The 14,532-nt window shown below is 36.4% G+C and overlaps 1 protein-coding gene across 1 annotated transcript; it reads left to right on the top strand.

Moving 5' to 3' along the window:
• Positions 1-2,567: 2,567 nt before the first annotated feature.
• Positions 2,568-14,459, top strand: LOC131429735 (uncharacterized). Its single transcript, XM_058594060.1, has 3 exons — positions 2,568-2,786; positions 13,156-13,443; positions 13,539-14,459. The coding sequence occupies exons 1-3, from the start codon at positions 2,769-2,771 to the stop codon at positions 13,671-13,673; spliced, it is 441 nt and encodes a 146-aa protein (XP_058450043.1). The 5' UTR covers positions 2,568-2,768; the 3' UTR covers positions 13,674-14,459.
• Positions 14,460-14,532: the final 73 nt, after the last annotated feature.

A 14,532-nucleotide genomic window follows, 5' to 3' on the forward strand; every position in this document is an offset into this window, starting at 1 on the left:
AACTCAGTCTATTAAAGTGCGTAAATTAGAAAATGTGCGTGCTCAAATGGATGACATCATTAAACGCATTGAAGATCAGGAGTTATACTATCTAAGTTAGTTATGTATCAAACTACATATATAAATTAGTCTGTATTGAACATTTGGGGGTTTTTTGTTTTGTGCAAAAAAGCACATATTTTGTTTCTTTCCTTGCGTTTCGCCTTCGGCTCGTCAGTGCTTAAAGCAGTTCAAGTAGAACTGCCATCTCCGCCTAGAAGTCCAACTTAAACCGCTAAGCAGACGCAAAGCTTACACAACTTATGTAACACTTTTGGATATTACACAGAAGTGCAATATCCTTTCTGACGTCTCGGGCGCTCACTGAGAGTCATTCAACAGTAATATCAAAGGAGATGTTTAATATTTCGTCTGATGTTGTTATTTACACTTCTGAAATTATTGCTTAAAGTGGATGTTGACAGAGGGCTTATTTGCCATTATCCGTAAAATGCGTGAAATATTGTTACTTAGTCTCCATAAATAGTTTTGACATGTTAAGCTATAAAAGTAATTATACATCTTTTGCAAACGACCACTCATGTTTGGAAGCCTGTCTTTATTGTCCAGAGCTTCCAGTTGTTAGGTTCATGTCAATATAAGGGTATGAGTATACTCACACCCTTATATTGACATGAACCAGACCCTGTCAGCTTGGAGCGATCTCAATCTTCAGTTCAGCAACGCCATCAGTTCAGCAACGCCATCGCACGGCGTCTCATTCAACATGCCATGTCAATTATATGGGTGCGCAGTGCTGCTATTTTGTCGCGTACGAATTTGACATTTCTCTCCCCTACTTCTATGTACGTGATTCGATGCGGACTCGCCTGAGGACGCCATGGTCGCAAAAAAGGATGTTGCCAAAGATTTGTTCGGGAAATGTGAGAGCTGGATATCTTTTTAATATGAGTGGCATCACTGTTCCAGAAAGTCTGTTGTTTTGACTGTTGGGGGATGTAAAACTGTAAAAACTCAAGACAAAATGATCGATTTTCGACTATTGTTTACCTTTTATATTCGTCCAATCAAACAACTGGACTAATATGTGCCTGACTACCTCAAGCCCGTTTCCAAAAGTTTAACAAAACTTAATTTATAAGTTATTTATGTTATCTCGCGTGGAAAATTTAATCATAAATTACTGATCATATTTCTGATGACATGGAAAAAGAATCATGTTATTATGTTATTATGTTATTAATTTTAAAGAGGCATCCCGTAGTAAAGTAAGACGTATTCACGTCAAAGCATTTGGAAACAACCGGTAGTTAAAGAATTTTAGTAAACAGAAAAATAAACAGCACGCGAGCCTGTCTATCTGTTATCTGTAGCTACTGGGATCAATTTGAAAGATAATTTTCTTACTTTTTTATATTTTTAAGGTGTGTCATTTCACGTCATTTTCATTGCAGACTTTAATTCGCTAAATTGATCATTATGCAGAACAAACCATTTTACCGAAGCTAAATTTTTCCCAGACCAAGGTAAAATAATAAGTCAACAAATCTGATCTGGAAGCGTATGCTTTGAAATTCGAAAATTTTTGTATGATTTGGCGAAATGGATGGTATGTATTCGCACATAAGCGTCATATAAGTGTCAATATCATTTCCAGGCATCGTTTCCAGTGTACGTCATAAATCAAGTTCCGGATCTTCAACCAAACAGACAGAGCTACCGGTAAATCAGATACATAACCGCTACAAACATAAACCGTTTACCAGTAATAATATCGGTAACAACAAGGGTCAAGTGGAGAAAACTTGTACAACCGGGAGCGTTTTTATTTTGACAAATTAGTCTTAACAGTTTAGTGTCGATTAAATCGGTCAAAACAATTGTCCGGTCGAATTGAAAACAGTAGCTAAAGTCATACATTGCGAAGCTGAAGTTTAAATCTGACGTAATCAATTTTGGGGGACACCCAGTGACGGAATAGCGGCAATGATAAGATTTCTGTTGTGTGATAAAGAAGTCAAAACGTGGCGAAATTTCATAACATTTTAGTAGTGGAACGCAGAACTGTTTTCTGAGGAATATAATCATAGAGGTAAATCAACATGTGCAAAACAGCTGAAACAAAAAAAAAAACACAGATAATCAAAATGAAGTTTATTGAATTAATACTAAGCGCATCGATCTCGAGTTCACAGGTTGCGCGCAACCTTAACCAGGTGGGACCGGTAACTGCACCTTCGTCATCGTTCGTCATCGTCGTTGAGCAGTCGAAGACATCCCATCCCTTCCTGCGATTGTTTAAAATCACGATCAGATACGAATGCGCATCCTCACGAAGTGATAGGCGAACCAATCAGAGCACTCGGTTCTATCAGCGTTTCCGATTTGCCCACGCGTCGGGCGGCTGAATCGAAACCGACGCAGCTCGAGTGTGAGTATTGGCGTCATTCAGAGGTTACCAAAACTCGCATGATGAAGTCATGTGAATTCGGTACTCGGTGATTTTTTTGCCATTTAATATAAAAGATGACGGCCGCCGGGATTGGGTCAGTAGCGCTAGTTAGTGTACACGGAACGGACGAACCTACTTCCAAGCGAACGTTATCTCGTGATCGCATAATCTCGCGTAACTTCGATCTTTTAGTGGTGATTGTGTTGAAATCGAAAATCAAAATAGAAGAAAGTGCTTCGAGTAGCGGTAGAGCATCATTTGTGCTGGATTATTCTGTTAACTATAAATCAATAGATCCCAATTTCGAAGCTTACCAATGAACCAAGAATACAAGGTATGATCGCCCATTAGTTCACCAACAATCGCTTAGGTTAAATATTTTAAATTGTTTATGTCTACTTGAATAATGAATTTTTTTATGTAAACACGTTGTGTATAATTTGAGTTGATAACCGTACACCTCCATTGCCGATATCTTGGTGGAGACCCACACTCTCATCTCAATTGAAAAGCGATATAGAATTTTCCATAAAGCCACAAAATTTGTAATCTGTACTGCAAAACAGAAACAGTCAGTGTTTGTGAAAAATACAGATGATATTTGATCAGAATGAAAAAAAAACTATCGACCCTAACAAAAGTTTCTTGCTGGGGGCACTGGCATTTGACTGTCAGAAAATTTGATAGGTCGTTTATTTGTTTGAAATGACAGAATAACTTCGTTCAAATTTGAGTCAGTAACAACAGTAAAAAACTGGAGTTGATCTTTGAGTGGAAGTATGCTATAAAATTATTTTTATGTTCAATTGACGAATTCAACATCAAATTCCATGTTATGATCATCATCTTGAATTATTCTGAAACAATTTAGACTTAGATTTAATTATTTTCTATAGTAGGAAGAATCTACACTAAACTTTGGACTACCGTAGACTAATAAACACATTTTATTCCGAAATAATCTCATCTAATATAATCTAGTCTAGATAAAACTGGGCAATCTTAGTTAATGTAATCTTGTCAAATCTCGATTACCTTTCTAGGTCTCGTGAAACTTTTCTAATCCTGTTTTTTTCTGTTAATTCTGCACAACTCCTTCTGACAGAGATTCCAGGTAAAAATTTCAAATATCTTCAGATAGGGTTGCAAAAGTCTGTGAATCCGAGAAAAATGTCTGCATGCTTTCATATCTTTTTAAAGTATGGTTTAGCGAGCAAACAAAACCAGAGCATCTATTTCAAAAGTCTGTAGATTTTGACGAAAGTCTGCGAAAATCTCGATTTTCAAATATCTGCAAAAAATTCTACAGCATTTTATAAGAAGTCTGCAGATTCGCAGACAAATCTGAAGTCCTGGCATCTCTGCATTCTGAACCAGCTGAAGCTATTTCGATAAAAATTGGGTTGAATAGCGAAGAAGCGATGGGGATCAAATTTATAATGAACTGTTTTAAAGTACGCTAGACCTAAATTTGGTTTATTAATTAAGGTTTGGTTTCAGTAAATTCTGTGTTTGACTAATTCTGATGATAACGGGTGATTTTTTAAGAGCTTGAGAACTTTTTTAAACAATAAAACGCATAAAATTTGCAAAATCTCATCGGTTCTTTATTTTAAACGTTAGATTGGTACATGACATTTACTTTTTGAAGATAATTTCATTTAAATGTTGACCGCGGCTGCGTCTTAGGTGGTCCATTCGGAAAGTCCAATTTTGGGCAACTTTTTCGAGCATTTCGGCCGGAATAGCCCGAATTTCTTCGGAAATGTTGTCTTCCAAAGCTGGAATAGTTACTGGCTTATTTCTGTAGACTTTAGACTTGACGTAGCCCCACAAAAAATAGTCTAAAGGCGTCAAATCGCATGATCTTGGTGGCCAACTTACCGGTCCATTTCTTGAGATGAATTGTTCTCCGAAGTTTTCCCTCAAAATGGCCATAGAATCGCGAGCTGTGTGGCATGTAGCGCCATCTTGTTGAAACCACATGTCAACCAAGTTCAGTTCTTCCATTTTTGGCAACAAAAAGTTTGTTAGCATCGAACGATAGCGATCGCCATTCACTGTAACGTTGCGTCCAACAGCATCTTTGAAAAAATACGGTCCAATGATTCCACCAGCGTACAAACCACACCAAACAGTGCATTTTTCGGGATGCATGGGCAGTTCTTGAACGGCTTCTGGTTGCTCTTCACTCCAAATGCGGCAATTTTGCTTATTTACGTAGCCATTCAACCAGAAATGAGCCTCATCGCTGAACAAAATTTGTCGATAAAAAAGCGGATTTTCTGCCAACTTTTCTAGGGCCCATTCACTGAAAATTCGACGTTGTGGCAGATCGTTCGGCTTCATGATGAAATGTCAGAGCATACTGAGCAAATAATAATGCATGAAAATCATAACCTCAAAAAATCTGAGCAAATACTAATGCATGAAAATCCTAACCTCAAAAAAATCACCTTTTATTTTCTGATCACCTTTAAATTAAAGTTTAACTAAATATAAAATTTTATTTTACTGGATCTTTTTTGCCTTGCTCTATAGAAAGGATATAGAATAGCAATAAAGAATAGTAGAAAACCCGATTTTTTATCGGAGCTTGTTTTATATATCATTCGACTCAGCTTGAGACAAAACTGGCAAATCGAACTTTTCTTTTCTCTTCGCAATTTTCTCGAAGCGACTTAACATGTTCATAAAAAAGTCTTGTGTAAATGGATTTCATTGATTTCTTGCTGATACTGTAAATTTTTGTTCAGTTATTTTATTTCCAATCTGTTTTTTGAAGAACATTTCAAGATGGCCCTGTTTTAAAATAATTTGAACACATTTTTAAAATAAACCAATCTATACTGACTATTTACATCAGAATAATTGCTTAAGCATAAAAGTTGAACTTTGAATTTACTCAAAAGAAAAACGTGTTTCAATCCACCTAGTGGTGTAATAATGCCTTTTTCATATTACTTAACATATATTCTCACAAACAAAATTTCAAGCTTGAATAAAATTATTTTCTGGGTATACACTAACATTACCTTTTTCTATTTTTTTGCATCGTCTTTCTAAATGGCGGTTTGAAACACACTTTACCCTATAGTTCCGGAACCGGAAGTCGGACCCGAATGAAATTCAATATCATTCTATGGGACCATAAGATCTTTCATTTGTGCATAAGTTTGTGAAAAACGGTTCAGTCATCTCTAAGAAAAATGAGTGAGTTCCTTTTCGGAGTTTTTACTACTATTTCTGGTACTTCCGGAACCGGGAATTGGAATCCGGTTTACCCGGAGTCGGTTCGTTTAGTAAGTAACTAATATAACCTACAAACTAAAACAGATTTGAGCCATGTATAGAAGAATTTTTCTATTTTTTTCATCGTCAATCTAAATGACGGTTCTTAATTTTAAACACACGTTACCCTATAGATCCGGAGCCAGAAGTCGGACCCGAATGAAATTCAATAGTTATAAGATCTTTCATTTGTGCATAAGTTTGTGAAAACGGTTCAGTCATCTCTGAGAAAAATGAGTGACATACATACATATGCACAGACATTTATTAGCTCTCCGCACTGTGTCGAACGGTATAGAACACTTAGCCATCCGGATCAATTTTTACTAGTCGAATTACTAAATGATTTTATTTTATTCATTATTTTAATTGTTTAGAAGTTCCCACCTATTCTTTAATCATTCAAAAAAAATTATGCCTAAACAAAAACTATAAGAACAAATCAATTTTATCAATTATTCTCTAACCCTTACTATAAAACATAAGAATTTCCTAGTTTTGCGAACAGAACGTAATCTCATTTCTTCGATTTGGATGTTTCGTTTTACGATTTCCCCATGAATATTATTGGAATATATTCCAGAAAATTGCAGGAGCTGTAATGATTGAGTTTTTGACGTGAATACGTCTGACTTTAGTATGGGGCCCCCTTTCAAAATTAATTCTTTACAAGAATGGGCAGATCTTAATCGTGAATATAGTAGTAGTGAATAAGAGCTCACATTCCGGTTCGACGCGACCATCATTTCTTAAAGTGCAAGAAATGTAAAAAAAGGTCTCACATTGAATTCTTTATATTAAAAATCTATATCATGGATCTTTTGCTCAATGTTTTGACCTACACCCTCATTGAACAAAACTCAAAATTCTCGGTTGATTTTTCAGAAGGCCGTAAAAACAAGTGACAGTTTCTCTTTGTTTAATATCTCTCCTACCTATTACCAATAGGTTTCCATTTTTTCACTACTTTTTGCATAAAGTGAAACCTGAAACTTTAAACTTTCAAACAGAACTGTGAAATCCAAGAAAATCTTTATGATTACATCACAATAATCAAAAGAGAAAGTAAACAAAGAGAAAATGTCACTGCTGTTGCGGCCTTCTGAAAAATCAACCGAGAATTGAGTGACACACCACCAGAGATGCCAGATATTTTCGTAGCAAATTTGTATTGTTTTGTTAAAATATCTGTATTCACTAATAAAATGAAATTTCTACAATAAAATGATGTTAAAAATGTTATTCCAATAGATTATGGTTACAGAATAACAAATTTAATGAGCATTCATCATTCATATCATCCTAAGTCATTATCGCGCTTCCAAGGATTCAATAGTTTTCTTATCTAGTTTGAAAATGTTGACTCCATAAGTTGACATGGAATTTTAACACCCAATACACAACGTTAAGTCAGGTCATAAAACTCTCAGTCTGACAAAGTTTCATGATGACTTTCTCGAATATCAGTTCAAATTGGTTTCAAATTATAAATGAATTTCAGTGGTCAAATATCTGCACAAAAGATCAATTTATGATTTGTCTTTGTTTTATCTCGTTACTGCAATCAAACTCTAATAAAAAGCTTCGATGGAAAAGTTAAAAAATTTTATTACTTTTTGTGAAATCTGTATTAAATTTAGGAAATCTGTAAAAAAAAATCTGTACTCTGTATTAAATCTGTATGCGCGTGTAAAAATCTGTATAATACAGATAAAAAAATGGGCATGTACTCTAAACCTTCCTACTCATTTTTGAGTTAAGGGACGATACTGTCAAAATTTGAGTAAATTTCACTCAAAATAAGAAAGATTTTTTTTTCAGAATTTGAGTACCTTGTACTCAAAATAAAGAAATTCTTCTTCGTTAATGTTTATATTCATGAATATCTATAGTTGAAGAAGAAATTCTTTTAAATGGGAAGCGCAAAAAAGTGATTCGAAACAGTTTCCTTTTGACCGGTTTCGAGTCAAAATTGAACGATTTTGATATCCTTATGTTAGACGTTTCACTTAGCATAATTGAAACCACAAAGTTTCTATTGAAAATATCTATGATTGATGATTCCTGGTTTCAAAAACCGGATCTAGAAACGGCAATGAAAAACGCAACTGAACTGCAAGAGTTATTTTTGTCACTCAAATGTTGGAAATCTCAATGCCTACTCTAATGTATGAATAAATGCAAGAGAACTCATGGCCTGAGTAAATTTTACTCTAGTCCATACTCAAATTTTGACATATTGTTTCAGTTTATGAATTTGAGTGGAAAAGATACTAGTCTTACCAAAGTTGAAACCCAACAGAAATTCGCTTGAGACTGTGAAACATACTTCTTAGCTAATTGAAAAGACCGGAAATGTTTGTTGAATAAATGAATGAAAACTTCGATTCCATGTAACATATGTAGCAAAGTTCGAACAAGATTATTTGTTTTAAAACCAATTTTATTTGTAGCCTTAGTTTCTTACTTTGTCGTTCTGACGATTGCACAAATCTAAACAACTTACATGAAACGGAATGATGCAATATTCAGAGGCACTACGTAATTACTATAGGTGCACAACTTTCCAATCAGGATGTATAAAAGCAAGATTGCAAGATTTCCAGTTGGAATTCCAACAATTTAGCGTTAGAATATCGCAGGCTGTAATCTGATCACGCATTCAGTGCACTTTACCGGTAGGCGGTAGCACGCTAAGTCAGCATGATAGCGAAACAACACGTGAACTTTGCATCATTCTGTATTTGCAACTCAACCACGCCGCACGATGGCATGATAGAGAAAACAAAAATAGAAAGGCTCGGCCTTATCAACCCACAACAGACAGAGTGTATTTTATCGAGCATTACTACGCTGCGGAATAAAATGGGGCGCGAACTTTGTGACATCACAGGATTCGCTCGTGATCCGCCTTCCACAATAGGCCGGCACTTGGCGTAGTAGACATATCACGATGAGATCGGCATTTTAAGCGCAATGCTCGTTCAGCGCCGCTTACTTTGTGTAGTTCATTAATAAGTACGCGATGCAACCCGAGTAATCACTGATAACAAATTAATGACTCTACAATTTGCACTATTTTGATACATTTGCTGCACACGACTAAATTGTAAACATAGAGTGAACTGGGCGTTATCGCCACAATCGAACTTTGCAGTCGATGTTGGCTTCGTCGCCGATTCCTTAGACTCATCTAAGTTGTCATTGCAATTTAATGCGCAACAAGTTCTTGGGGAAGGATCCACGACCTATAGGGTGGTTAAAGCTTGTTAAAAAAAAGAGCAATTTTTTTTTCTTGCTACGAGTATTTTTTTCACATTTCAACTTTATGTCAAATTTCACAATTCTCGGTTAATTTTTCAAAAGGGCGTATAAGCAAGTGACAGTTTCTCTTTAATCACTCTCTCTTTCGATTATTGTGATGTGATTAAAAAGATTTTCTTTGATATCACTGTTCTGTTTGAAAGTCGAAAGTTTCGGGTATCATTTCATGCAAAGAGTTGAGTGATAAACGTGCAAACCGCTTGGTAGTTAATAGAAGAGAGAGTAAACAAATAGAAACTGTCACTTGCTTATACGCCCTTTTGAAAAATTAACCGAGAATTTCCAAAAATTTGTACACCCTATCTTAAGAAAAGACACGTTTATTTTGAGTGTACAAGGAGAATGACGACATCCGATCCACAATGTTGCCAAAAGATTTACCCGAAATGTTGGTAATTTCTAAAACTTCATTTTGTCTGTGACTCACTATGTCTGCCATTTTTACCGGAACCGTTTCTGGCAGAGAATTTCGCCGACTTAATCGAGGCCCGAAGGGCCGTGTGCCATATACCATTCGACTCAGTTCGTCGAGTACGCAAAATGTCTGTGTGTGCATGTGCATGCGTAAGTGTGTATATAACGTTTTTTTGCACTAACTGTTCTCGGAGATGGCTGAACCAATTTTCACAAAATTGGATTCAAATGAAAGGTCTTGTGGTCCAATACAAAATTCCTCAATATTATTTAGATCTGACTTCGGGTTCTGAAGTTATGTGGTAAAATGTGCAAAAATTGAAAAAATAAGTTCATCAATTTTTTTTGGAGATGGCTAAACTGATTTTCACAAACATAAATTCATATGAAAGCTCTTTAGGTCCCATACTAAATTCCTGAATTTCATTTGGATCTGACTTTCGGTTTCGGAGTTATGGGGTAACAAATGAAAATATGTGTTCTAACTTTTCTCATAGATGGCGCGACAGATTTGCACAAACTTAGGTTTAAACAAGGGGCAAATCACTCTAAACTTTGTCTGAATTCAAACAAGTTTTACCGGGAGTAAAAAAGTTTAGCAGGTGGATTAGAATGGGATTAGAAAAGTTTAGCCGAGATCTGGAAAAATATTATTTTGACATAAGAAACTGTCAACGTAGTATTTTCTGTTGTTTTTTTACTTTTTGCAACTGCTCAACGCAGACAAAGACATCATATTACCAAGATATCCAGCTCTCACACTTCCCAAACAAATCATTGGCAACATCATTTTGTGCGAGCATGACGCCCTCAGGCGAATCCGCATCGAATCTCGTACATAGAAGAAGGGGAAAGAAATGTCAAAGTCGTTCGCGCCAAAATAGCAGCACTGCGCACCCATACAATTGACATGATATGTTGAATATGATGCCGTGCGACGGCTTTGCTGAACTCTTATTTCGCTCCAAGCTGACTGGGTCTGACACAAGTCAACTCTCAGTTTATTTGTCATACACTTTTTTGTGACCTTGAATGACAGATACACTTCAAACAAGATTAGGCAAAACTAGGTTGGATTAGGTTAAAATTACCCAAACCTATCTAGACTAGTTAGGATTAAATTAGATTAGAGAAGATTATTTTGGAATGAAATGAGTTTATTAGTATGAGATTTTCTAGAGTTTAGAGTGCTTTGCCCCTTGGGTTCAAATGAAAGGTTCTGTGGTCCCATACGAAATTCCTGAATTTCATCCGGATCCGTAAATATAGTATGTGTGTTAAAAATTTTATACCATCACTGGAAAGGGCAAAAAACGTAAACAATCTTCTAAATCGACTTCAAATCTTCTTCAATTGATAGTTTTTGTCAGTAGATGGCCAAACAATCCGATTTCGGTTTTATTCTTTCAAGAATCGAAGAAAATTATTTTGAAGAATACCACAGTATTTTATATCATAGTATGATTGATATGAGAAAGGCATCATTACACCACGAGGTGGATTAAAACAGGTTTTTGTATGTACATGCGGGATTGACGAATATCAAATGAAATCGAATAAAAAAAGAAAAAAAGAAGGAAGAGAAATAAACAAGACACGTACGGTAGTGACCCAATTTCGCCTGCACAATTTTGACAGCAGCTGGAATGCAACCAGCTTTCAGACGGTGGCCAGAATTTATCACAGGCGGGTGATAGGTCGTTTGAAAAGACACTGACAAAAAAGGTTTATTCCAAACGAACAGCAGTCGTCACTCTTCCTATACACTCAATATTATCTAATGTCATTTTCGCTAGCCCAGTTTCTATCCGAACTTATGCTTCAACCTTTGGAAATTGTTTCTTTGAAGAAACTAATCTAGGTCAGGTAATAAGCGAAACGAGAATAGGAATTTCGGAACTTTCTAATGCAAAATATCAAATATATTTCCGAAATCATTAGCAAAAATTTTTACTACCAGCTCGACGAAACCTTCACTGGTTGCTTGGTAAAAAGAATAAATTGGAATTAATGAATGATCGAAAATAGATCGTGAAAAAATGGTTTCGTTTGAACATTTTATGGCAGTGGTCAACGTCAATTCGAATTTTTTTTCGAACGACGCACACCTTATACTAAGGCTGTAAACCATTTCGTGGGTAATTTTAACTTTTGGTTAAAATCTGACACTTGAGTGGTTATTTTGTGTCGAGTAGTTAAATTTCAATAAAACTGCGGCCCATTTCAAAATTTGACGGACGAAAAGTTATTTGGGTATGTTTTCCACTGGAAATAATTTCAACTAAAGAATTAATATTAGAATTTTCATTGTCAGATTTTTTTTTCAGTGTCGGAAAATAACTATCGATCTGCTCTCGAGCAGGTTTATTTTTGACAACATCAAATTAACCTCTCGAGTGTCAGATTTTAACCAAAAGATAAAATTAACCGTGAAATGGTTCAAAGCCTAAATATTATTGATATCATTACCAATGAACTAGTTAAGGCGAATCAAGGATCGTTCCTCTCATTCAATATTTCATACAAACTTAACCACGATGAAGATAATAGTTTGTAATATTCAAGGAAAACAAATTCAAAATATTACTGATAGGTAAAATTTGTTTTTAATCCCGCCTACCACTGAACCATCATAAATACAATCACCACACACAAACAGATTTGAGTTTTTGGTGAATATTTTCAAAGCTTTTATAGAAACCGTAGCTGATGTTATACCACATTTTGGTACATTTTCCTTCCAAAGTTCTGCTCGATGAGTAGCCCCAGCATCCAAATATGGTCTCACTGTGGAGTAGTTACCCTAGCAACAGCTGACTAGAACGCATGGTAGGAATTTTCCAAAGCCATCAGCCGGTTAATAGATCGCTGACGGAATGTCTATATAGAATGAAGAAACGGTCAAGTGAACCAGATTACGGCGATGATGCAATTGATGATAATGTAAATAAAGGGTAATAAAGTGTGCGAGGCCAAAACTGGCGGGGAACCATCATAGAGGCGGGCAAAACAAAGGCCTGCTTGGATACAGTGCGGATTGGACGAATTGCCGTACACAGTGATTTGAGAAGCAAATCACAAAGTGTGTCAAGTTTGCCTCCGTTCTTATCGGAACTAGCCCCGCACAGGGGTCAGGCCACCGAGGGTTTTGTTTTGGGTCACCGCATGACACGCAGAAAGTAAAAGATCGCGGAACAAGATAAGTCGGGCTCAAAGCATTTGATTAATGCGTGTCGGAGATTCCATCCACCCACCTCGAACAACTCACTTGGGACTGCAGCACACGTCACGGCACAATCATATGATCCTTGATCGAAGTACGAATTATCATCTGATGCATGGTGGAAACGAGAACAGCTATCACGGGTAATTTTTACCGTCTCTATCAAATTTTATGGGCCCCTCAATAATTCAAAGTCTTCGACAGTTATCGTTATTATTAGTGCAGCTGGGGTGCTGAACAATCGCAACTGAATCACAACGATGTTCCCACCTGACCTTAGACACGCGCTCGAAATTGTTATTGTGCACTCCCTCCGAATAGCCTTCTCAAATCACCGACAAACGTCTTAAACACCGCATTTCTCCTTCAAATAAACAAAATGAATACTAATAGAGTTGTTTTCATCGTATTAATCTCATTTTCCTTGTTTCGGTCTTTTTTATTGTTGCAGATAAGCGCCCGCCGCGGAAACAAAACCTCACCGCAGTGCAGTAGCAACCTGTTCGGCATCGTTTCCGCTAAACCGGTAAGGCTGTCGTTGGTGATCTGTTTACTAGTCACACTGACACAGGTCTCCGCCAGACCTTCGGACGCTTCGTCATCGACCGCCGATCGCAGTAGCCCGGCAGAGACAGCTTCCGTTGTGCATCACCAGCTCGAACGTCGTTCGGCGGAAGAACAGACCGACGGCGACTACTATGATGAGGACTATTTGCGTGTCAAGCGTTGTTACGAGGATGTAAGTATAGTCCCTATAGCACTGACAGCGTGATGTGCCAATCTTGATATCATAGGATTATCATCGAGTTCATGGAATATTTTTCTTCCTAACAGGAAGATGTCAACGAACTGTGTCAACGCTGTTCCAAGGTGACGAAATCATCTCTCGTGTTTCCGATGTGCTGTAGTAATGAGGACGAAACGATGGACTGGTGCCGAGCGTATGTGTACTACGGCATACAGACCTAATCCGTTTGCTGTCTCGATCTGGCGCACTTGAAAGTGCAAACTCCACTTAATCTAGTTGAATAGACCGTAAACATCGTGCGCGTACATTATTTATTCATGTGTAAGTGTCCTACTCGTGTTCATGTCGTCTGTGTCTCATCGTTGTAATTTATTGAGCCATAATTACTTATTCCTTTTAAGGTAAAGTTTGAGATTAAAGACTGCTGATTGTTCTATGTTTTTAAAATATTCATAATAATTACCCAATTCGTCTGCTCTATCGATCTTGTTGGTATTTTGCGGAAGATAATTACTTTGCGGAGATTAGAATCTGTAAATTAGAGGAGAGTTCTAGATAAAATAAGTTTTAAAATGTTACAACATGCCGAGATTTAATTCCATCTAGAACATATAATCATGATTTGATTTCATATCTTTAACATCCTCAGTTATTAGCCAAAAGAAAACCAATAAAATCGATATGATAATATCTCAGACAACAGATAAACAAGTTAAGTTTTCAATGTGTGTAAGATATTCAATTGACACTTCGAGTAGTTGAAATCGAACTTGCATACAATATTAACTTATGTGTAATAAATCGTGCGCAACTGTAATCTGGACCTAACTTCACTTGTATGCTTCTACCAGCTTGGATGTCTGTTCTCTGTGATAATGTTTTCAACATATAGAGCTCAACTGACTAGTTCAGTTAGCGAAGTACAGTTAATGAGCCGTAAGACTTAATTCAATAGTTAGGATAACTGCCTTTAAGCACATCAAATATGAAACTATAGTGCATCAATAAAAAATTATGGAAAATTAGCAATAATATTTAAGTTTAATATCACATCAATCAATTCATGGTATTCCATTCGCT

The sequence above is a fragment of the Malaya genurostris genome, chromosome 2 (genome assembly GCF_030247185.1).
Source record: "Malaya genurostris strain Urasoe2022 chromosome 2, Malgen_1.1, whole genome shotgun sequence".
NCBI lineage: Eukaryota > Metazoa > Arthropoda > Insecta > Diptera > Culicidae > Malaya > Malaya genurostris.